Source organism: Trichosurus vulpecula, chromosome 8 (assembly GCF_011100635.1).
Source record: "Trichosurus vulpecula isolate mTriVul1 chromosome 8, mTriVul1.pri, whole genome shotgun sequence".
Lineage (NCBI taxonomy): Eukaryota > Metazoa > Chordata > Mammalia > Diprotodontia > Phalangeridae > Trichosurus > Trichosurus vulpecula.
Window position 1 is genome coordinate 63,816,221 of NC_050580.1, and position 25,566 is coordinate 63,841,786.

At 43.7% G+C, this 25,566-nt stretch overlaps 1 protein-coding gene across 2 annotated transcripts in view; it reads left to right on the top strand.

Annotated features, from left to right (window-relative positions):
- The first annotated feature begins 7,905 nt into the window (after positions 1–7,905).
- The window catches only part of RET (ret proto-oncogene), a 157,509-nt gene continuing 139,848 nt past the window's right edge, over positions 7,906–25,566 (top strand). For both annotated transcript variants that reach the window (XM_036735459.1, XM_036735460.1), the window contains exon 1: positions 7,906–8,243. In XM_036735459.1, the coding sequence (XP_036591354.1) occupies positions 8,198–8,243 (46 nt within the window). In that variant the 5' untranslated portion in view covers positions 7,906–8,197. The remainder of the gene's footprint in view (positions 8,244–25,566) is intronic.

Genomic DNA, 25,566 nt, shown 5'->3' on the forward strand with positions numbered 1-25,566 from the left:
TTGGGAAAACTGATATGAATTAATGATGAATGAAGTAAATAGAACCAAGAAAATAATACTGTATATACAATGATTACAGCAATGTAAATAGAAGGAAAATAAGATGAAATTGAATGCTGTTATGATAATAATTTTCAAGCTCATCCCTAGAGAAAAACTGAGAAAATGCACCTCCCTCCCTTCATTGCAGAGCTGGGGGATTATGAATATAGAATATCGTATACACAAGAACATAAACTCATATATGCAGTAATCTATACCCACAGACGTGTTTGATATGCTGGTTAGTTTTACTGAGCTCCTTTTAACTTTTTTTGAAAACAAAAAAATGGCTCACTGGGTAGGGAAGAGAGAGGCTATACTAGGAGCTAAATATGACATAAACATAAAAGGTAATGAGAAAAATAAAATTTAATAAAAATGGATCTTATATTGACTTGTAGTATAGTTATTTGTATAAGCGCTATTTCCTCTCTGTAATCAATGAGTGTTAGAACAGAAAGAAACCTTAGAGATCTCACCTAACGCATTTATTTTACAGATGAGGATACTAAGGCACATGGAGATGAAACGACAAAGTCACATAGCTAGTAAGGAAGAACGAGGACTAAAATCCAAGTAGTTGGATGACAAGTCCAATGTTTATACCATGCTTGCTCTCCAGTTAGATTGTAAATTCCTTGAGGGCAGGGTCCGTATATGTCAAAATGCCTAGAATAGTACTTTATACACAACAGGTGTTTGGGAAATACTTGTTGGATGAATAAATGAAAGTATTTGGAGCTAAACAATTTTAGAATCATAGACTCTCAGATTTGGAAGAGATTATTGCCATCCCAACTGATATAGTAGTCCCTTCTCAACATACCTGATGAGTGGTTATGTACTTGAAGGTCAAATACTTTAGAATAGCTATGTTATTCTTCAAGAATCTTCAATTTTCCAGCCTAAATATTTCTGGTACTTTCTACTTATACCTTATATGATATGGTTTCTGGTTCCCCTTCCATTCTGAATGCCATTCTCTGGACATGCTCCAGTTTGTCAATGTTGTTCCTGAAACATGGTGCACAGAATGGAATACAATACTCCAAATATCTGCTCGAGGCAGACTAAAATGGAGCTATTGCTTCCCTAGTCTTGGATACCAGAGCTCTATAAAAACAGCCTTTGGAGCACATTAACTTTTTGGGATACCTCAACCTGCTGTGGACTTGTACTGATTTTACAATTCACTAACATTCTCCAAGGTATTTTTCACAAGAACTACTGTCTAGGTTCATCTCTTCCATCTCTTTTGAATGTGTGAACTTGTTTTTTTGAACCCAAGCAAAAGTCTTTACATTTATCTCAACTGAATGTCACTTTATTAAACTCGTCACTTTTTTTGTTGGGGTGTGGAGGGAATCAGGGTTAAATGACTTGCCCAGGGTCACATACCTAGTAAGTGTCTGAGGTTCGGATTTGAACCCAGGTCCTCCTGACTCCAAGGCCATTATGCCACCGAGCTGCCCCTAAGCCCATCATTCTAACCTGTTGAGCTCTTTTTAGATTCTAGTTCTTTCAGCCACCTTGCTTGCTATTCTTCCTAGCTCTGGTGTCATTTGTAAATTTGATAAACCTGCCATATATGCTTCATACAAGTCATTGATATAAATTTAAAAGGCACATGTCCAAGGACAGATTACTGGGGCTTTACAATGAAGAAATCCCTCCAGGTAAATATTGACCATTAATGTCTACTCTTTGGCTGCAGTCATTCAGCCAGTACTGAATCTACCTAACTGTACTATTATCTAGCACATCTCGTCCATAAGGATATCATGAAAGATGCTGTTAATGATCTGTGCTAGGTGATGCAATGGATAGAGTACTGGGCCTGGAGTCAGGAAGATGCATCTTCCTGAATTCAAATCTGGCCTCAGACATGTACTAGCTGTATGACCCTGAGTACGCTACTTAACTCTGTTTGCCTCAGTTTCCTCATCTGTAAGATTCGGTGGAGAAGGAAAAACTACTTCAGTACCTTACCAAGAAAATCCCCAGTGGAGTCATGAAGAGTCAAACACAACAAACATTTGAACAACTGCTAAGAGGCAGCATGATTAGGGTGGCTGGAGAACTGATCTATGTTTACATCCTGCTTCCAACACCTGCCCTCTCAGTATCTCCAAGTAATTCTCTATGAATGACTATATACTGTCAATTGCAACAGCAGTTGCTGGTCTACACTGGGGCAATTTTCTGACTGGGAGTTCTCTTCACAAATGAAATCACAGATCCAGGCTCCTATCTCCTCTCTCCCAAACTAACTGTAAAAAGGTGTCTAATGACAAAGGAAGGTCATATGGGGAGAAGTAATCGAGGCTGCTCAGCACCAACGCATAGTTGTGGCCTTCTTGGGCACCAGGTTCCCATCTTGTCTTGGAGAGGTAGAAGGGAGATTTCAACTGAGTCGAAAAGTCTGAAATGCTTATGAGCTTTGTTTTTTCCTATACAGTTTAATTTCTATAATCATGATTTTACGCAGTAGATGAATATGTGTGGTAGGGACTGGAGAGGAGAGAGATTCAATGATAAACATTCTGTACTGAATTGTAGGGATATAAAGACTAAAAAGAAAGTGTCCCTGCCCTTGAGGAGCTTACATTCTATTAGATGAACAGGAATTATTGTCATCTCATTTCATTCCTCCTTATTACCCTCCAGTTGTACTTCCTGAAATACACAATACATTGCATTATCCTTTAGGGGAGAATAAAGCAGAAATGGAAACAAAAACGGGAAGGAATAAAGTAAAGTATTCCAGAGAGGTTGGTCCAAACTCAGAATGAAAGGAAAGGCCCCTGAAAAATGAGTTCCTTTTATTCCCCTCCCACTCCAGCCCACCCCCAAGCTCTGTAGCAGATGAGCTGCATTCCAAAGGTGCTCAAAAATGCTTCTGAAGTACCTGCTGGAGCAAATGGATTAATGCACACAATAAACTGGGGCAACCACACAGTTCAGAAGTGCAAGTTTCTGAGAAACAATTCCCCAAAGAGGCCTTGGTTTAAAATGAAGCAAAATAAAGGGGTATTCTCCAAGAGACTCAAAGGGAGAGAGAAAAACAGAGAAAGGAAGGAGAGAGACAGAGACAAAGAGACAGAAACTTTTCTTGTGAGGACTACTTCAATAGGCCAATCAGTCAGTCAATAAGCAAGTATTTATTTTTTTGATATGTTTTTATTTATTTTGTTAAATATTTCCCAATTACACATAAATTTTTTAAAATTTATTTTAAAAAATTTTGAGTTTCAAATTCTCTCCCTCCTACTTCTCCCCAAGAAGACAAGCAATATGTCAATTATGCATATTTCCATATTATCCATGTTATAAAAACAACCAAGAAAAATAAAGTTTAAAAAAGTATGCCTCAATCTGCACTCAGAGTTCATCAGCTCTTTCTTTGGAGGTGGAGAGCATTTTTTGCCATGGGTCCTTTGGACCTGTCTTGGATCACTGTCTTGATCAGAGCAGTCGAGTCATTCACAGTTGATTACTATACAATACTGCTGTTACTGTGTGACAATGAACTCCTGATTCTGCTCACTTCACTCTGTATCAGTTCATATAAGTCTTCCTAGGTATTTCTGAAACCATTCTGCTCACCATTTCTCAGAGCACAATAGTGTTTTGTCACAATCACATACCACAACTTGTTCAGTCATTCTCCAATTGATGGGCATCCTTCAATTTCCAATCTTTGCCACCACAAAAGGATCAGTAAATATTCATTGACCAGCTACTGCAGTACCTAGTCTGTCCCATCCCAAGTCCTCTGGGTTATACAAATAGCCTGTTTTGGCCTTCTGGGTGTTTAGAATCCAGTGGAGAAAAAAAGTCTATATAACATGGAGGGGGCAGGGCAGCAAGTGTGATGCACTAAATGAGTCTGTAGCTGCTACAACATAGTGCAGAAGATCAAGCACTGACTTTGAAGTCAGAAGGCCTGAGTTTGAATCATATTCTGCTAACCATCTGTGTATTATACAATCATTGCGATAGACCTGCCTAAGGAACCTCAGAGGTTGCCTTGCTTCAGAGCTGGAAGGTACAGCAGAGGCCATTTAGTCTGTCTCATTTTACAGATGAAGAAACTGAGACCCAATAAGGTTGTGACTTGTCTTAAGTCAGGTAGTAACTATCCATTCCCCCTCCCCCTTACTTTATAAAGGAGGAAACTGAGACCTATTAAAGTTGTGACTTGTCTAAAGTCAGATGGGTAGTAACTATCCATTCCCCATTTATTTTACAGACGAAGAAACTGAAGCCCAGATAAGTTCAGTAAGTTAATTTGACCAAAGTCACACAGATAACAGTTGAGCAGCAGAGCTGAAACTCAAACCCAGGTCCTTTGATTCTCAGGGCAGTGTTCTTTCCACTGAGCTACACAACCTCCTTGGGCTTCAGTTTCCTCATTTGCAAAGTGAAGAAGTCAAACTAGATAATCTCTGAGGCCCTTTTCCAGTACTAATTCCCATGGTCCTATGAGTCTAAATGTGATCTGACAGGTGACAGGGCCATCCTCAGAATGCAGGAGGGACTGGGCACAGACTGAGTCACTATCACTCTCTGCCCAGGCTGCTTGTGATTGAAGTACCTGTGCTTCACCCCTGCCCTCTGCTGGATGGAATGCCTAGTCAGGTTCTTGTGGGTACACATCTGTGATGTATCTCTGATTGGTCCCTAGGGTCATCATCCTTAATGCAGAAGGAGAGCTCAGTCCTCCCTAAGCAATGACAAGTACCTGCCTGTTTGCATTTAGATACACAAGGTCCTCAGTGAAGGAGAAAAGCCAGGGAGGGCATGGCCCTGAGGTGAGTCTATCAGATAGACACGGCTAGGTTTCTGTGATAGCACTGAGCAGAAGGGATTTCCCTAGAAGGTAGTGATTAAGACTGCAAGGGGCTGAATAAGTCAAGAGGGGTTAGGACTTGAGGAGTTGGGGAGGGGAATGGAGGGTCACAAGCTTTAAAAGATGAAAGGAGAAGGGCCTTCAGCTCCCTTCCCTCTGGCCTGCATATTCTCCTCCTTTCCTCCCACAGAGAAGTGTGAGATCCTGTCCTGGCAGAGAATTAGTCTATGTCAGGAAGCTTCAGAAAGTATCATGGGGAGTGTGGGGATGAGCAGTTTACTGGTTTCCACCAAGTCTGGCTTGAATTGTGGCTGGTTTTTGTTCATGTTCCTTGTATCTGGGCTAAGTCCTAGGCAGAGATTAGTGGATAAGAATCTGAAATGGGGAGATGGTTCAATAAACTAGACTGGCTACCTCTCCTTTGGGGGTGGGGTTAGAGAGGGGAGGAAGTAATATCCCAGGCCACCAGGCCACTGGACAATGTGTGGGGGTCAGCAATTTCTGCTCTCAGAACTCCTTGAAACCTCCAAGCCAGGTAGGTTCCCTAACCTAGTCTGATGCTCCTGGGGCACATGCCTTATTGCCTCCCAAACTGTCATGCCCAGAGGACATATAGCTGCTCCAACAGCTAGGCCCTGCCCTACCTTTATGAACTTTATGGACTGAGTGCTTTGCCATCCTTGGGTAGAATGGACGGGGGCAGAGCCAACTTGTGTGTGTGCCAAAGCCTTGGAGCATTTTCTCATCCATCCTGCTGGCTGGCTCCTCTCACGGTAGAGGCTGATTTCACTTTGACTTCATATCTGCAGAGTGATTTGCAATGGCTTATTTAGTTCTGACTACACCTCAGTGAGGGAGGGGTTGGGGAAGTGCAGTCTACTGAAGGAGAGGGAAGGAGAAAGGGAGTCACATTGAGGATCCTGGGTCCCTCAGATCCCTCCACCCAGGCTTCAGTCTTCCTGCCACCCTGAAGAACAAGGCCCTTTCCCCCTTGGATTTGATCCATGGGACTGAGCCTGGGTTTTCCAGAACCTGCCTGGTTGGGAAGGAACAGCAGCAACTTGGGAAGGGAGTCCTCAGCACACTGCTGAGCCTTCTGGATCCCCATAATAATTTTAAGAGGCAGTTCCTAGAATGTACTTTGGGTGGGGAGCCTCTGGGGTTGGATTGTCTTCCCAGACAACCTCTGGTTACCTTAATTTAAAAAAAATGCCTTTTTTACATTACCAAGCAAGAGACACTTAGCACTCACTGCCATACTCCAAAGGTTGTATTTGGGCCTAGCTCCCACCTTCTACTTTTTTTATTATGTTCAGTACTAATGTATATGACCTTCCTAGGGTCCTCTGGTGCCTTATAGGAGCCAGACCCTCGGTATTCAAAGGATTTGTCAGAGAAGAGGAAGCTCTGGAAGATTCTACCTAGCTGAAGAAGCTTTGAGTACAGGGAGAGTCAGAGTTTCAGACTGTAAACCTTTAGTGTGAAGACCAGTTAAATTCAGATTACCTTATCTAAATGCTGGCAGTCACCGGGCAATGAATGGGGGCCGGTGGAGCACAGAAGCTCATGAAGACTCATAGTAAAGACTGAATGCAAGAAGTGTCTGTATCACCGGAATCCTGGATATTTGCACCATTTTATGGCGACGAGCCAGAGCAGAGGTTGTGGGTTTTTTTAGAGAGGTAAAATCAGGTTCATGTGGGTTTGCCTTTCAACACAATCCTCCCTCATTTGTCCCTGTAAAAAGTCTAGTTATTTTGATCATTCTGTGAGTGTACATGTCCCCTTCACTTTACCCAGTGACTGTGGGACCCATTCCACCTTAAGATCATAGGATTTGTAACTGGAAAGGTCGTTGACTTTATCGAGTCCAACTCTTTCATATTACAAGTGAGGAAATTAAGGCCTGGAAGGGAGAATAACTTGCTCAAGGTGATACAGACAAGAAAGGAACAGAATCTCAATGCAATGCTCTTTCCACTTCACTTTCCCAGGGCACATGCTTCTCCCCTGACCCACTAACCTCTCCACTCAATACTTTAGGGAATCCATGTTTACCATCCCTCTGTCTTTTTCTCCTCCGACCCAGGGTCCAAGAGCCTCATCTGCAGCCTTTACCCCGGCCTCACACCTCCATTTGCAGGACGAGCCACCCAGTTCCAGCCCGTCCAATCCCCTACTTATAAGGACCGCACCGCCGCGCCCAGGTAGCGATGCACCCGAGGGCTTTGCCCTTCTTGCGTCTTTCTCTTCACACCGGTTGGTCCATCAGTCCTGGGACCTGCGATCCCCTTCAAAGCACCTCCCCCCCCCCCGCCCCACCAAGGTAGAGGCGCTAGCCAAGCTGAGCTGCCCGCACCCCCGCCCCGCCCCAGGATCGTTCCTCTGCAGACTGCCCCCCCCACTTAAGTGCTCACGCCCCACCCTGCCTTCCTTACCCAAACCCCCAGGCAGCCCCTTCCCCAAGCGCTTCCCTGGCGAGCGCGGCAGCGCAGCCTCTGGGGGAGAAGGCGGCATCCCTTCCTCTGCTCGCCATCTCCCACTCCTCTCTTCGCTTCTGGAAAGTTGCGCAGCCAGAGCCGCGCTGAGCGCTGAGCTGGGCGAGAGGGGCCTCACCGGAGCCCAGACCACAGCCCTGCAGGAACGAGCCCTTGGGGGAAACGTAGTGGAAGGGGTGGGCTGGGCGCGTGGCGTGGGGGAATATGGTGAGCCCTCCCCACCAGGAGAAAAAGACCTAAGGAGCAGCATACGCAGGGCAGGGGCAGAGACAGCTCTGCCAAGAGCCTGCTAGCTGCAGGTTCACACCCTTCTCCTCCCTCTGCTCTGCTGTGTGTGTGTGTGTGTGTGTGTGTGTGTCCTTGTGTGTGTATCCGTGCGTGTGTCCGCCTGCATCCCCGCTCCCCACTCCCCGCCCCTCCCTCCCCTATTCTCTCTCCCCTCCCTCTCGCGCTCGCTCTCTCCCTCTCTCCTCCTGGCCGAATCGCCACAGTTCCCTGAGACCAGAAGAGAGAGCGCACCTCCCCGCAGATCCGCACTCTCCCCAGACTATGGGGCAGCCAGGCTGAGGCTGCCCAGACGGACCCTGCAGCAGCAGCAGCAGCAGCACCAACAGTCGCAGCTGCTGCAACAGCCAGCCAGCCACCCAGTGCGGAGACCCGCAGGCGGCCAGCGGCGCCTCTTGGAGGACGAACGCCCCGAGCCCCGGCCAGCCAGCGACTTGCCCGCCTGCGCCCGCAAGACGCACGCGTGCCCCGCTCCCTCGCTAGTTCGCTCTGTCCTCGGATTTACTGGCGGGGGAAAACGATGTCTCTCCCCGGGGGGCTCGTGGGGCTTCTCCTCCTTTGTGAAGGTGAGTGGTGCTCAGTTCAGTCAGTCCAGGAAGTTTTGTCTGTTTCATGAGACCCCAGATGTGGAAAGTGGGTGGTGGGAGAAAGATGGGAAAGGAAAAGATAAACAAGATGCTAATAATGCTGATATTTCGCTCCACTATTTCAGCTTCGAAACTAAGTTAGAACAGATGTGTATTCGCTTGCCCGTAAATTTATGGAGTGGAGCAGATGGATATTAAAGTGTGTTTCTATTTTAAGGTTGTGAAAGATGATTTTTCTCCTCCCCCCCCCCCCATGGTTTTAATATCAGCGAAGTAAATTGAGTTTAGGCTAATAAACGAAAAAGACTGAAAGATGAAAAGTTATTGGCTTGTAACATTGACGAGGTTTTCCACAGCTGTTGGGTTTCCAATGCAAACAGAAAATCATTGTATTTCTCTTATCTCCATATGGACATGTTTTGCTAACGTGTTTTTCTGATGTTCACGAGAATAAATCAGAATTGTAGTGTTGAGTGTTTTTTTTTCCTCCTCTCTCCTCCCCCAAGGAACATTTCTTAGACCTCTCTGGAGACATCAGAGCACAGGGAAAAATTTTTTGGTGGGGAGTACCTTTCTGGAAAAAAAAAAAACCCATTGTGGTTGTTGATCAAAAAGTGAGGGGAGGCTTGTGAGGTAAATGAAGTGTTTAGACTTTCTCATTCTCTGTCCTAGCTCGTAATGTTTCATAGATGACTAGAATCATCACAGCTGGGAAAGGGTTAGTTAGTCAATTATCTACTTCCTATTTTGATAGGCGACCGATATTTCCTTGGAATCAGTAACACCTAAAGCTGGGAGGATCTGCCGAACTGGGAGGGGGGGGGGGGCGGAGGGAAGAGGAGAAGAGGGAGGAAGAGAAAATGCAGGATGCCAATTTTTACTGTACATAATAAGGAAATACTGTCCTACTTTACAGCTCTATCAAATGTCTGATGCTTGTTTGAAAATTGTATCCTTTTTCTTGGTTGGCATTAGAAAACATGTATATTTCAGGATTACTGTATTGCCTGCTTATTACTTTTTGTCATAGCTGAATTGTCTGTCCTTCCCACCCTACTAGGCATTTTTCCTTGAGTTAATTTGAAAGTATATTTTGTAATTGGCTCAGGTAAGATTAAATACAAGTGAAGATACTTGATATATTGAAAATGTTTGTTTTTATGGATCAGATTTACTCTTTGATATCTTTATTCCCTTCAGCTGCCATTTCCTTTTTTCTGGGTCAGTAAGCTCATCCTTCAAATAAAAATATATTTCTGATGGCAAGTCTTAGCAAAGGAGGCGGGGGGGGGGGGGGGGCAGCGCTGCTGTTCATTTTAACTTGGTTTTCTTTCATAGTTTTTACTACTAGCTGAAAAAAAACCTGACTTAAAAGCACCTGAAAGCAAACCTTTTTGAATGTGTTTCCTGGAAAAACTGCATTGAGCCAACTTACAAGCATTTAGGCATAACTTTAACATCCCATGCCAGGGAATAGCTATTCCTCTTCAGCCCAAACACAATCACTTGTTTATTCTAATCAGTTAGGATCACAACTTGCTTCCTAATATTAAGGCTTCACCTGAAGAGAAAGGATATGTCTGTCTCCTCAGCAAGGTTGAAGAAGTTGGGAATAGTAAGCTGTAGAAATCCAGAAGTGGTCTTAATGACTCCTGCTTGATTCAAGAGGACCCTGGAGAATTTATTAAATGCTTCTTCCTTAAGTGTTAACTATGCTATGCTGATTCTAGATAGTATTAAACTTGAACCTCAGGTAGATATCTGCTTGCCTTAGTTTACCAATTGTAGAATCATTGGCCTTGGAGCCAATGATCTTGAGAGATGTTCTGATCCAGCAAACAACCCTACCTAAATAGTCTCCTTTGGGCATCCATTTTTATCTAATAATCTAATAAGAATTTCTTTTTTGCTGTCATGACCTCAGGCCCAAGTGTTACTTGTGAGCAGAATCTTACTGCTTTCTGTTTTAGTTTCAGTGGAGATAAAGGGGTCACCTTCTGTAAAGGCTCTTTAACTGCTCCCCCCTTTTTCTTTCAAAGACCTTTTGGTTGCCCTTCCATCTATCTCTGTTCTGAACATCCCTGTGTCTTTATTGGTGAGATAGTGAGACTTCTGTCACCTTGTTTTATAGCCTTGATTCTAGAGAAAGATACCCATCACCCTTAATGTTGATCCAGACTGGCTCCTTAATATTAGCAAATAGCCCAGCTGCAAATGAGGGCTTAGGGGAGGAAGGTTCGAAGACAGATCCCCCACATCGGGTGGAGTCCTGTTCTTAGTAAGAGAGATTGTTCTTAGAGCTGATGAGAGGTAGGCTCTCTGCTTGCCAAGGGGGAGTGAGAAGGAAAAGAAATAAGTATTGTAAGATTTTCCTCATAGCCTTTTCCCAATGACAGCCTGTCTTCACCCTAAAATGTTGTGTGTGTGTGTGTATTAGAAAAGCTCAGCTTTCTCTCATGAGCTTGGAAACTTTATTCATTTATAACCTTTGCTTTTCCTCTTAGCTGTCCCACCCAACTCTACCCCCACTAGGTGAACAAGAAAAGAGACACTTAGATTTCATCTTTTTTTTCTTAGACTTCCCCTGAATGTTTCTTTGTGGAACCTTGCTACATAGCTGAAGAGGGCAAAACCCCTTTGCAAACCCCAGGGGACTTTCACAGGGTGACTTCGGGCTTAGGGTCAGAGTCTAACCCCATAGGCAAAAGAAGCAGGAATCATCTTGCCAGGGTTTGGCCTTTGACTGACACGGGGAGGAAGGAGAGGCTGAGAATTTTAGCAGAGGTGTAAACAGGGATGTTTTTAAAGATCTCTTGTGACCCTGGGTGGGCAACTTTGTATTCACAGAGGTTGTATGTGTATTCTCAGCATCAGCAGCAGGAGAAATTGTTCTTCTGGGGAACTGATTTTTGATGTCCTCCAGCATTACTGATGCTTGAGGTTTGAGGAGTTAGCCAGCACAGGGTGGCCTGGGTCCTCTAGGAGAGCAAACCCTGCTGGCTTCAGGCTCCTATATCTGCATATTCATCTTTCTTGAACTTCCCTCTCCCAAGAAATCACCCTATTTTGATTTTTCAAGGTTAAACACACACACACACACACAACTATAGACTGTATTAACAAAACCCCATTCTCATCCACACAGATTCCTTCACTAGATAAAACACAAACACATTTATTTGCTTCTCTTTTTCTCTCCCTCCCTCCCCGCCCCGGCCCCCAGCTTTGCTTGTTCAAGAAATATTCCCTCGGTTTCCTGGTCAGGCAAGGTTGCAAAGATCAAGCCAGAATGAATCTTGCTTCAAAACTGAGATGGGGGCAGGGGCTGTGATGTTTTACTTGGCAGTGTATATGTGAGCCTCTGCTCCCTTGGGGAATCCGGGTTTTCCAGGGAGATGCTGTTTCTCTTGTTTATATTACAATAGGATATAGAGTATAGTCTAGGAGGTAGAGGACTGAGGAGTTGGAGAAGGAATCTGGGTCTCCCTTTTCCACTGCCACCTCCATCACAACCTGAGAGGAGTGGATTTTTCAGCTCTCTGCACCCTACCATATTGGAGTGGGGGAGTTAGAGTAAAGCCTTCCCATGCCTCCGAGATGCTGAGAAGCTTGGGAATTGGTAGGTTTAAAGGGGTCTTAGGGACTTGAGCTTAGAGTCTCTCTAAGGAAGGAGTGTCATTGAGGGAGGAATGATAGAGACTCCAAAACTTTGGATTTTGAGCCTAACCACACAGACTCTGTGTATCTGCTCACTTTTTAAGAACCTCAAGGTCTGGACTGAAAATTCCTAAAATGGAAAATCAACAGCTCTCCCTTTCTGGAACTTGGAAAAAATGGGGTGTGAGTGGGAAAGTGAAGTGGGTAGTTCCCTTCCCGTCCTTGCTAGACCCAGGATCATAGCTTTAGAGAAGGAAGGGACCTTAGAGGTCATCTCATCCTACCCCCTCACTCTACCATCCAGGAAACTGAGGCCCAGAATGGGGGAGGGGCTTGCCCAAAGTCTTGCAGGTAACAAGTGGCAGAATACAGGCTTAAAAGGAATGACTTCAAAGGCAGCATTTTTCCCACTGTGTTGAACTGCCTCCACCCTTGTGATGAATTCCCAAAGCCTCCCCGTAAACCCAAGGAAGTTTTTAGAACCCATCTACAGCCAGGGAGGAGACAAGAACAAAGTATCTGCTCAGTGCTGATGTGTTTCTGAAGCCAGGGCAGGCATGAGAAGGGGGATCTGTGATTGGGGTTACATAGAAAGCCTCTAAGTGGATCACAAGGCTTGACTGACCCCTTTGTGCTCTCTGAAGATTAAATTTTAGGGAGATCTACCACTTCCAAGGCATTTTAGGGCCATGGGATGTAAATAACTTTGGGGTCAGGAGATTTGTTTTAACAGAATCCCAAAGCCAGTTTTGGGGACATGTTCACTCATTCTCTCTGGCTTTCTGCCTCTGTCTCTGCTCTCTCTCCCTGCCTCTCTCCCTTCCTTTCACCTCTCCCCTTCTCCCCCTTTCCCTTCCTTCCCCCTTCCTCTTCCCACTCTTCTCCTCTTTTTCTCCTTTTCTTTATCTCCTCTCTCTCTCTCTCTCTCTCTCTCTCCCTCTCTCTCTCTCTCTCTCTCTCTCTCTCTCTCTCTCTCTCTCTTTCTCTCTCTCTCCCCCCTCCCCCCCCTCTCTCTGTCTCTCACCTTTCTCCCTCACTCCTCACTCTATCTTTGTCTCTTTCTTTCTCTGTCTCTCTCCCCACTCACCTCCCCATCCGCCAGGAGGGCATTGTTTTTACATTTGGATCCTGACCTGGGGTATCTAGTTGCACTTGATTATAATTCCATCTCCAAGCTGGCATAGATCATTGGATATGTCTCCTAATATCCCAGTTAGGGACTTTCCATATATTTTAATCCAGGGACACAACCTCTTGCCCAAGGCAGCAAGTAACAGGCTTGAGCTATGTTAGCCAATCGGTCCTTTCCACACAGTCCCCAGAGTCTTCCTGGTTGCTTCTTGGTGGGTCATCACTTGCATGTTTCTGGCTAAGGGCCTTTACGTGGGCCCTCATCAGAGAAGGAAAACTAAGGTTTAGACAGGGGGCCCAATTTACCTGTCTTTCTCAGTTAGTCGGAGCCTGCACTTGGCGCAGAACTGGGGCAGATCTATTCAGAAAAGAGGTATGGTTATGGAAAAGTTGTGTGTCAAGGGGTGAAAGCTCAGCTTCATTTCTTCAGAACATTGTACTAGGTGTCCCCAAAGTCTTAAGCTATCAAAGCTTAAATAAAGCAATTTATTTAAAGACATAAAATACCCTCTTATTTAGACATCTTAATTTTTTTACTCTCTCACACTTGAGGTTTATTAGAAAAATCTGATAATCTGTAAATACATACTTAAATACAGAAGCATGGACCTAAAGAAATCTTTTTTTTGTAAAAAAAAAATCAAAGAATTGTTAATTTAAAGTTTTTCTGCTGTAGTTAGCTTGGATTTTGGTATTTTTTTAAGTGTGGTCTACTTATTCTTGGCTCTGTGAGTGTTAGAAAGTAAGTAAAATGAGGAGGTTCAACTTATTGGTCTCTAGGGTTTATTCCACTTCTTACATGTAGTGTGTTAGTGTTACATGTTTGGAAGCACATCAGTATCACTGGTATAATGGGCAATTTGATCATATTGGAATTTCTTGGTGAGCTTCCTGTGGTGTTATGGATTGGGGAACAAAAGACAGCCAAATTCAACTAACTCCTGCTTTTCCTTCTACAGAGTGATTTCCTAGGATAACATATATATATATATATATATATATATATATATATATACACATATATATGTATATATCAGTTAGATAAGGCAAGATGACTTGAAAGACAATATTTGCCCACCCCAGAGAACCTTATATAATGGGGAATTCCTTCTGGAGGATCATTCTGCCACAAAATCTGGTGTCCTCCAGGGTACCGTCTTGGGCCCCTCTCTCTACTGTCTTCCCACTCCCTTATTGATATTATCAGACCCCTTGGATTCAATAACCTTTACACAGATGACCCCCAAATCTATATACATCCACTCCTAATCCCATCCCTGACTCTAGGACCTCATCCCCAAGGGCCTACTCATTCTCTTGACCTGGATGCCCCCGTTAGAAACTCAGACTCAACCTGTCCAAATTGCAAGTAACTCATACCCCTCCCCTTTAAACCCAAATCTTCTCCAAATTTATCTGTTTCTCTTAAGCACACCATGCTTCCTAGGTTCACAACCTCGATCAGATTTGACTCTTCCCTCTTCCTCACCCCATACCACATTCTGTCATTTGCCAAATTGTATCTATTCTACCTTGACAACAGGAACTCTTAATCTGTGTGTGTGTGTGTGTATGTGTATGTGTGTGTGAGATAGACCCCTTTGAAAGTTTGGTGAAGCCTATGAAACCCTTAGCATGATGTTTTTAAATGCATAAAACACAGAGGATTACAAACAAATCCAGTGTTGAAATATAATTATCAAAATATATTTAATCTCGCCCTAAGTTCATGGACCCCAGCTTAAGAACAGGTCATCTGTTCCCTTCTCTCCTGTCATATAACCATCATCCTAGTTCAAACCCTCATCAGAATTTATTTAGAGGATTGAAATCACCTTCTAATTTGGTCGTCCTGCTTCTAGTCCCTTTCCTCCCAAGTTCATCATCTACCACACAATTGAGAGATCAATATTCTTGAGCCATAGCTTTGACCATTTCAACCCTTGTCTTTAGTAGATTTCTTTTGCCTCTAGGATCTAACACAGACTCTTCTGCCTTCCGTTTAAATACCTTTACCATATAGCTACATTTGACTTTTGTGGACCTACTTTATATTGCTTTCCTTTATGCATTTTTCATGACCAAATTGCCTCGCTAACTGTTCCATTCTCGCTACCATATGACCACAGAAGTTCCTCCATAATGCCTGGAATGTTCTCCTTCCTCACTGCTGCTTCTCAGAATCTTTGCCTTTTGGTTCAATTTGGGTGCTACCCCTTATGGAAAACCAACTCCCCACATATTTATTAGTGTATTTCTTCCTCAAATTACCTCATATCTATTTGTTTATGTCATATGTGTATGTCGTAGATCCTTTTGAAAGTCTGATGAAATCTTAGAACCCCTTCCCAGAATGAGGTTTTTAAATGCATAAAATAAAACAGAGGACTACAAACAAATCCAATACTTGTTAAAAAAAATTCAAGTGCAAGCAAAGTCTTATAGATTTTGGTACCCTGAGACAAAGCCCCACTTGCCCTGCCCTAGTTGCTGCTCTGAAGGAGACCCAGAAAGCTGCTGCTGCTTCTTAAAGATGAGATGCTTCTTATTCCTTCTCCCCATTTTGCTCTGTCATAATGGACAGAAAGCATTGCTCCAATGAGAAGATGTGGGTTCTTGTCTTGGCTGGGCCAATAATAAGCTGTGTAGTCTTGTAGGTCATGTAGTCTTTTTTATCTTAGTTTGTTTATCTGTGAATTGAATATAGTAGTAACAGTAATAGCTAATATTTATATAGTCATTTAAGTTTTACAAAATGCTTCACATACTTTCTCATTTGAGCTTCTCATCAGCCCTGTGAAGTATATGCTACCATACCATTGTGCAAATAAGGAGATGGAGGCTGAGAGAGGTTGTTACTTGTCCAGGGCCACATAGACCTAGTAAGTGTCAGGCAGCATTTGAACTCAGATCTTTCTGTCTTTAGATCCAGGCTTCTATCTACTTCACCTACCAGCCACATCCTGTCCTGCCTAAGTCACAAGGTTCTTATGAGGCTAAAATGATATCCTGGACTGGTATGTGAAAGCCCTTTTGAAAATACTAATAATTTGCATTTACATAGTATTCTAAAGTTCAAAAAGTGCTTTCCTTGGATGAAATAAGTAGCATAAGAATTTTTCTCCCATTTTATATTTAGGGTCTAGCTACAACATTGTACAAATAGATGCCAAGAGTCAGTGAATTTGCCTGGACCTCAGTTTAATCATCTGTGAAATGAGGGAATTAGACTAGATGTCCTCGGAGGCCCCTTCCAATCCTAGAGCTGTAACCCTATGACCTGTCAGTTTGCACACGGGCATTACTGCGGCCAAATGCAGGTTGGCCTTGGAGAAGTGTCTTGGCCAAAAACATTGATTGCCCTGAGGCCGACCTGGTGACAAGTTTCTCCAGCTTTAGTTAGGTTGGCCTTCAGTCAACAGGCTTTGGAGGCTCGTACTCAATACCCTTCTTCTAGCTTTGTAGCCTCTGTCAGAGTTTGCATTCTATCAGCAGTCTTGAAGAATTCAGGGGCCATCCCCCTACCCCAGTGAGGCACTGGAATAGACATGGTACAGAGAAAAGAGTACTGGCTTTGAATTCAGAAAGCCTGAGTTCCAATCCTATCTCTGATGCCTACTTTATTCCCTGTGTTGTTCAGTCATTTCAGTTGTGTCCCCTTTTCATGACCCCGCTTGCGGTTTTCTTGGCAAAGCTACTGGAGTAGTTTGCCATTTCTTTCTCTAGCCCATTCTATAGATGAGGGATTGAGTCAGACAGGATTAAGTGACTTGCCCAGGATCACACAACTAGTAAGTGTCAGCAGCCAGTTTTGAATTCACAAAGATGTGTCTTCCTGGCTTCACTCTATCTACTGCACCACCTAGCTGCCTTTACTACCTGGGTAACCTTGGACAAAGCACCGTATCTACCTGGGCCTCGATTTCATTAGTCATAAAATAAGAACATCAGATTAGGTGGCCTCTGAAGTTTCTTTCAACTCTAGATCTAAATCTTAGGACTTCTATTACATATTATATACATGTATGTTACATACATGTATACACACAAATGTATACATGTACCAGTAGGAATATATCAGGAATAATTCTCTGTGTATATGTGTGTATATACACGTACACACACATATAAAATTTATTTTTTTCTGTGACCTGCTCCCAAGAAGGAGAGATGCTTAGGGATGACACTGTTGATCTGTTATTGGGTTTCCTTTTAAGTGTACCTGAAGAATCTGGTGCTTTGCTGGGAGAAGCATTTCTTGGTCCATAGGGCACCCTAATCTCTTCCCTTGAGAAGTCCCCCGCAGCAGGGCTAGCGAGCTGCCAAGCTGCTGACACATCTTGCATTTCCGGTAATATGGTGCTATAGATGCTTTATGCAGCGGGGTGTCTTCTGTATCTTTAATGAACCCACTACCGGGAAAGCAAAACTGCTGGATGAGATTCTGACTTAAGTTATGGCTACTGGTTGGCCTGCCTGTTGCTGGCTGATTCAATTTCTTTCTGGGAATCTCTCCGCATCACACAAGAGGGCCTGGTGCTCTCTGTCAAAGCTTGTGTGGTGATGAGAGAGGCAGGCAGAGTTACTTGATGGGCAGCAGTCTCACCCAGCTTTGTGTCTGACTTCCTTTTAGGGCTGACACTTTGTTCCAAATTTTCAGGGGGAGTCACAATAACAAGGAAAACAGTGGGGATCGTGGGAGGGGCTGGAGTTTGGGGGAGAACTCCTGGTGAGCTTGATTAGTTAGCTTAGCCATACTTGTCCTGGCATCTTAAACACAGCCACTTTTTTTTTAGAGGAGCTAGAAAAATTTCCTTTGGATCAGTCAGGTGGTGCAGTGCATAGAGCCCTGGGTCTAGAATCAGAAAGGAAGAGTCATTTTCACGAGTTCAAATTTGATCTCAGATACTAGCTGTGGTGACCCTGGGCAAGTCACTTAACCCTGTTTGCCTCAGTTTACTCATCTGTAAAATGAGTTGGAGAAATGACAAACCACTCCAATATCTTTGCCAAGAAAACCCCACAGGGGGTCACAAAGAGTCAGATGTGACTTAAACCTGAAACGAATGAATAACAACAAAAGAAAATTTCTTTTATCCTCCTCCTTTCCTGGCTTTGTGCCACTCACTCCCCTACCCCCTGCACAAATGCACACCTAGTATATACACAATGGGGTCCTTACCTTTGTCTACCATATTGTGGATGATTTGAGTGCTTAAGAAGCAAAACACTAGAGACATATGTGATCTTAGGGTCTTATACACAGGCACACTAGGCAGTCACCTGTGCTGCAGGTATAGCTATCTGGTTCCCCTGCCGCCCAAGAGAGCCTTTTTTCCCTGTAGCAAGTGTTAGCAGCACAATGAAACATCTGGGGAAACTTGCTTAGGGACAAGTGGAAAGCAGGGGCCACTGTCACCTTGAAAACATGTGTGTCTCCTCAAGATGCCAAATGTAGCAAATTGTGAAAGGATTTCCTTATTTGCTACTGTTACAGATGGCAGGACATCTGAGCTGAGGCCGTATCTCTTTACTGGTTCCTTGAACTCTGCTGATCTAGTGGGGTGCTGACTCATGTTTTTGATCAGACCTTGCTCCCTGCTTTGGACCCCTTTGCTTGGCACCACCTCCTGCCTCTGTGCAATTGACCTAATGCTTCTGGTCCCTCCCTAAGCAAAGACCTTCCAGCTCCAGCCTTTTCCTGAGCCCCATTTTAAGAATAGAGGAACATCAGCCCTCCAGCCCAAGGCCTCCCTTGGCCTTTGGATGGGGAGAATGGCTTCAGAGCAACATTATAGTGCTGTCCCTTAAGTGGTGCTGGTGAACCTATTTCCTAAAAGAGTACCTCTACCTACATGTAGTGCAGGAAGTCCACTCATTAGTCATTTCTTTAGTTATTGCTCAGTCCAGGCTTCTCTTTTAAAAAAAAAAAGAAGGTATAAGATATTTAGATACAGTTATTAAGTTAGATAATAGATATGAAGCACTTACTGAACTGTGATACACCATATAAATTATTATTGTAGAACATCAGAACTGAAAGTGACATTTAAGGTGAACTTCTTTGTTTTATAGTCAAAGAAATTAAGAAACTAAGGGCCAGAGAGGCAGGCCAAGGAGGAGCTGAAAGATAGAACTGGCTTGAAGTATTGAATTAGGGGAAAAGTGACTTTGTAGGTCACTTTCTGGAGACACTGGGCACCTAGTTGGGGATGTCATGAAGAAAGGAAAAGATGGAAGAACCAGGCAGAGGAGAGCAGGGGTAGCTAAGAACACACTGCCCGTCTTACCCAAGGTAAGCGTCTACATGCACGTGGGGGTAGGAGAGTCCAGGACAGTATTGAGAGATGAGGAAGGTGTGTCATTGCCCATCCCCCTAGATTGGCAACATGGTCTCTCCCCCGACTGTTGGCAGAATCAGTCATTACCATCTTCACTTAGGCTGTTTTTAAAAAATCATAGGCGAGCTAACAGCAGTAGCATTCCATTACATTTAAAAATCTGCTTGGATTTATCCTTTGGCGACCAACCTTTGTCTTAAAACAATGGGAAAAAATAATTGAGATAATGATCACTACCATGTGCTGCCCAGCTTAAGGGTTCTCTCTGCTGGGAGGTCTTTGGCCTGGGGGCTTGTTATCTGAACTCAACAATCTGAGAGCACCCAGTTGCCTCACTTCCCCCAGTGTGCATTCAAATAAAGAAGCTACTTTTGACCATTGAAGGCTCTTTCATAGTATTAAAAAATAAATAAAATAGATGGGGGGAGGAGATGTGTGCCCAAAACAGCTGCACAGCTCCTGGCAATCCAGAACCAGAACATCATCTTTGGAGTTACTTAGAAACTAGAACATTGTGGATCATTGGTGTCTCAGAAACCTTCCGCCGGAAGGATGCTCTGCTCCTTAGGGATGGGGAGGGAGGCAGGGACAGGAAGATCATACTTTATAGAACAGGCTTTGGAGACAAAATTTTCCCCACCCGGTTGCCTGATGGCCCTTAGCCCAGAGAGGCAGGCCAAGGAAGAGCTGAAAGATGGAAATTGAGGGCTTCCCACAGTCCCTACCCTGTGGTTTTCCTCATTGGCCTGTGTTCTCAGGAGGAAAAAGATTCAGACCTTCAACTCTTACCATGGATTCAGTTACTCATGGTTATGGTTTCTTTCTCCTGTCTAGCTCCCAAGGTGAGCATGCACCCAGATTATCACGTTACCTACCAGCTCTCTTTTCACCATTATCTTAAAATTGGTGAAGAATTTGTGTGTGTGTGTGTATGTGTGTGTGTGTGTGTGTGTGTGTCTTGGTGCCCTCTGCATTAGCCTGTAGACTATTGGTTGGTTGTTGTCCTTTGTACTTGAAGAGGACCAAAATGATGTCACCATGTTGGGATCAAGGTACAGTGTGTCCTGTAGACAGTGCCAGCATAGCGTTACTGGCCCCAGGAGAGGAAGGGGCAAAATGTATTATGTAACCTTGAACTTGTAGGAAGAGTGGAAAGAATGCTGTGCTTGAGGATCAGGGGACCCAAATTCTACTCTTTTGCTAACTGGTTTCGAGGTTGTGATGTGCATCTCTCACTTCCCCTGCTTTGCTCACCTGTCAGATGAGGGTGGTGGGCCCTGATAGTCCCTAAGATTCTTTTGCTGCTGGTGAGAGTGTGTGATTCATGCCTGCCCTTTCTTGACCTCAGGATGGGAATGAAGAAAGGGTAATGTGGCTGATGGAACCAGATAAAGGCTCTCACGTTCACCTTTGTGAATTTAAAGCGGAGTATAAACTGCTCTCTTTGCCTGCTTGGCTTTTGAGATGACATGACATAACTGAATAAACTAAATTTCTAATTCTGCCAAAGAAAAACTTTATGATGGGGGGGGTGGTTTTTCATCCACTTCTCTCTTTTGTAAATTGTGGGAATAAATGGAAAAAGTACTTTTTTTAGTATCCACGTTGCAGCAAACTATTATGATCACTTGTGATTTTGGGCTAGTCGTTTAACCTTTGTGGGCCTCAGTTTCCTAATCTGTCAGTTGAGGATGGTCATGCTTGCCTGTCACCTCCCAAGACTGTGGTCAGCATCCAGTAAGGTGTGGAAGGACTTGGCAAACTGTTAAAAAACCATACAAGTGATAACTTCAATGATTCCCATTCGGTCACTGCAGTCTCTGTGTGAATCAGGCCAGCCCAAGTTTGTCCTCCAAGTATTGCTATTTCCTTTGGGCCTTCCTTTCCCCATTCTTATTTTCTTCCTTTTCTCTTTTCTGGTATGGTACAGTGGAAAGCACACGAGCTCAGGATGCGGAGGTCCTGCATTCAAATCCTACCTTGGTTGCTTGGTGCCTTTGTGACCTTGGATCTACCTGGGTCTCATTTTTCTTACCGGAATTTTCTCAGCGGGGTTGGACCAGATGATCGCTGAGGTTCCTTCCAGGTCTAGAGCTAGAACCTTAAAACCTTTTCTTAGATGTCTTACATTCTTCTCTGAGGTCTAAATGAAGTATTTACCTTCCTGAAGGAAGATTGGCATTTTAGCATGGGTCAAAGGGTAAAATGAAGGTGGAATTTCAAATGCTGGGCAGCGCCCCTGAAGTCATACTAGGTAGTCACACTATGTATGGATTTTTACCTGCTCCTGCTGGGTCCTGTTTAAATCTTTCCCGGCTCTTCCTGGGATGGTTCCATTGACAGCCTAACCCTGTTGTTAGCGTAAGTGGCTTCACACCATTTCCCAGGAAGGAGCTCTGATTACCGGATGGATGTACTGGAAGGCAAATGGTCAGCTGGAGAGAAGCCCAAGACTGAGGCTGATAGTGGTGTAGTGGGGTGGGGTGCAGTGATCAGTGTACCCCCCTAGCAGAAAGGAAATGTGAAAGTTTATTGAGCTCATTGTGCTAAATGGCCTTTATTCTTCAGAATTACTTTAGGAATTGAGCTAAGTAAATCAGTGTTTCCTTTGATTGTAGGAAGAAAATGGGCTACATTATACCTAATGGTTAGCTAATGGCCTTTTAGCTATGTGTTTAGAAAACTAATTATAAATTATATTTAGCTGTTAAAACTTTGCCCCAGATTGGTGGCATGCCATGACTTAGAGGACAGGACTGGGATCCAGAAGCCTAGATTTTCTGGCTCCACTGGAGACTCGTGTGACTTTAGGCAAATTGCTTAATTGTCCTGGGTCTCAACTTTGCTTAATTGTCCTGAGTCTCAACTTCTATCTGTATAAAGTGGAAATGATAACATCTCTCCTTCTTTGTTCCTGAGGGTTGCTTTAAAGACTACTTTATTCCAACACTTGTGGGAACCAAGATTTCTTCGATGAGGCCATCCCCTTCACCTCTGTAAATCTCTACCCCTTATGTAGTTTTTTTTAAAGTTGCGGCCAAAAAATTCATCTTCTTATGGCCAACCTGATGATGAGCCTCTATGATTTAGCTGGGTGGGTCTTAAGAATCTACTAAGTTATCGGAGCCTCAGTTTCCAGATCTGAAAGTTAGTCATGAATTAAGATGATACTTAAGGTTCTTCCTAGATCCGAAATCATCTTTGTTATGATTTCAGATCATCAGGCATTTCCCTGATAGATAACAAGACTTTGGCAACACTGGTTTGTTTGTTTTAAACTCTGCCTGGAAAGGGTGGCTTGAAAGTTTCAAATATTGACTGTCAGTCTAGCAAGGTAGTAGACATTGAGCTGTGTCTAAAGTGATCCCTTTGATTTCACCAACTTCTGATCAGTGTCTCGACCTTCCAGGCTCCCATCTGTGACTAGAGCCCTACAAGCACAAAGGCCTGTTACTTAGCTGTCCTGTCTATTTATAAAACACTTCCTCCTCTTTTATGACTTATCCTTTTTTTTCCATCCCTTTTGTTTTACTCCCAGACCCTTAGTTTTGTTTAGCTAATACTTCCCCCAAAGCAATGCCAGAATGCATTAGTGTTCCTTCCCTGGTCCTGGTGTGAGGAAGGCAAAACTCAACTCCAAGCCACACTGTCACTGCCTGGGATGCTTCTGGGATGTGTTTCTTCAGGGGTACCAGCTTTTTCAGTTGTCAGAGTTAATGTCATAATGAAGGTGATAATAATTTAAAAATAGCTCTCATTCATATAGTCTTAAGGTTCGCAAAACACTGCATATGTCTCATTTGAAGCCTGAAAACAACCCTAGGAGGAAGGCATTATTGTTATTATCTTCATTTTACAGATGAAGTAACTGAGGCAGGTTATGCTTAACTGATTTGCCCAGGGTCATATAACTAGGAAGCAAGTGATTTGAACTCAGGTCTTTCCGATTCCAGGTCCAGGGCTCTATCCAGTGTGCCACCAAAACTGAAGCCCAAGGTAAACAAAGGATTGGTAAGAGAGCATACAGCTGCCCTCCAGGGAGTTCAGGTCATTAGGCCCAGAGCTCTCTCAATCCCTACTGAAAGATTTGATGACTACAGTCACTGAGCTGTTATCAGTGTGATCACTGAAAGATCTTTTAAGATCAGATGAAGACAGGCAGGTGTTGACCAGTTTTATAAAAAGGAGGGGAAGATCGAAAGGGAATTATGATTAATGCCTTTTATTCTGGAAAATTCTAGAAAATATTATTAAAAGGACTGGGCTGGGAACACTTAGAATTGGAAAGAGTAAAATGAAGAGTCACCAGGGCTTCATCAAGAACAGATGTGATTAACTACACTCATTTGCTTCTTTGGCAAAGGAGACGAAGTCAGAAAAATGCTGTAGACAAAATACACCTGGAATTCGGCAAAACATTGGATTTGACAAAGGCATTTAGTTAATTGTTGTGATTAGGACAGAGAGAGATGGGGGAGATCAACCAGTTAAGCAAATTTGTAACTGATTGAATGATGAGACAAGAGCAGCCATTAAGGGAAGTCTCAAATGGAGTTCTCCAGTCACATCCATGCAGCACTGGTTAACACCTTTACAGTATTAGTGTTTTGGATGAAGGCATAGAGGTCATATTTATCAGATTTGTAGATAGCACAAAAATGAAGATACGGCCTAGATAAAGATGGTGGAATGGGCAAAGAACATGTTTTATGAAACAGTCAGGATCCAAAAAAATCTCAGTAGGTTATAAAAGTCTGGAATAGGATTTCATGATGCAAATGTAAAATCCTGTACTTATTACTCGAGCACAAGATGGGATAGGCAGGCCAGCACCATTCCTTGGGAACAAGAATTGCGAATTTTATAGGATCATCAATTTCAAGTTGGAAAGGATGTTGGGGGGGGGATGATCTGGGCCAACCCCCTCATTTTACATGAGGAAACTGAGGCTCAGAGAATTTCATCAGCTTGCCCAAAGCTACACAACTGTTAGGTGGGAATCAGGAATTGAATTTCCTTTCAGCTTGTTTACAGAGCCTTGATGCTTCTTTCTGTGTTTGTGTACTTGGATGTAGGGGGCCATCTCCAGTCATCCTGATCTATATCTTACCACTGGACTCAAATGGCTTGGAGGAGAAAGTGAGGCTGGTGACTTTGCACAGCTCTCTCCCACTTAAGTCCAGTTCATGCTCAAGTCAAGACATAATCCTCTTGATGTCATGGGTCCTCTTTGAGAATGAAGAACAAACAACAACAACCTGGGTGTAGACATACACACGATGTGTGGATCAGCCCATATCAGTGTGAAATTGTTTGCGTCTTAGTTGATTCTTTATTTTGTTGTTGAGTCATGTAGTCATGTCCAACTCTTTGTGTCTATGGGGTTTTCTTGGCAAAGATACCAGAGTGGTTTGCTACTTGGCAAATAGAGGCTAAGTGACTCGCTCAGGGTCACACAGCTACTAAGTGTCTGCACCTGTATTTGAACTGAGGTTTTCCTGATTTCAGGCTCAGTGCTCCATCCATTGAGCCACTTAGCTGTGTCTCTAATTATACAAACATGCAAACTGTCCTCTCTTCTGTATTCTGCCATTCTGAGGGGGTTTATCTAAGGTAAATATTCATTGAACTTTTTCTCTACCTGAATGTAGAGTCTCTCCACTACCAGCATTATTAGCCTGTAGCACCTGGATCGGAAATACAACTCTGAGTTTACACAGGTTCTAGCTAAGTAGCAATAGGGCTCATGTTTTCACCCCGGGTTTCCTCTGGGAGCATCACAATTTGGCTTGCTTTGTTCCTCACCCGTCCCCCCCACAATAGGGAAAGAGCCGTTAGTTTCCTTGGAGGCATGCAGGCTGACAAGACAATGAAAACTTTATTTAACCCAACAAAAGATGACAAGTCATCTAAGCCCATAAATAGTTAAGGGTCTGCCTTCTGTAGCTACCTATGTACAATCTTCCAGACTTGGGTGCTACACTGGATTCTCCCCCAAAGGGGGAAAAAACACCAAGAGAAAAGAACTGAGTCTCTAGAGAATAGGCCTGCCTGATTTCTCACCTGCCCAAGTAGCACACATTGTCAGTTAAGTACTACATCTGGCCTAGATTTCAACCACTACCTTGGTACTGGTTCCCATAGTTCCTGGCTTTGGATCCTGTCTTTGATTT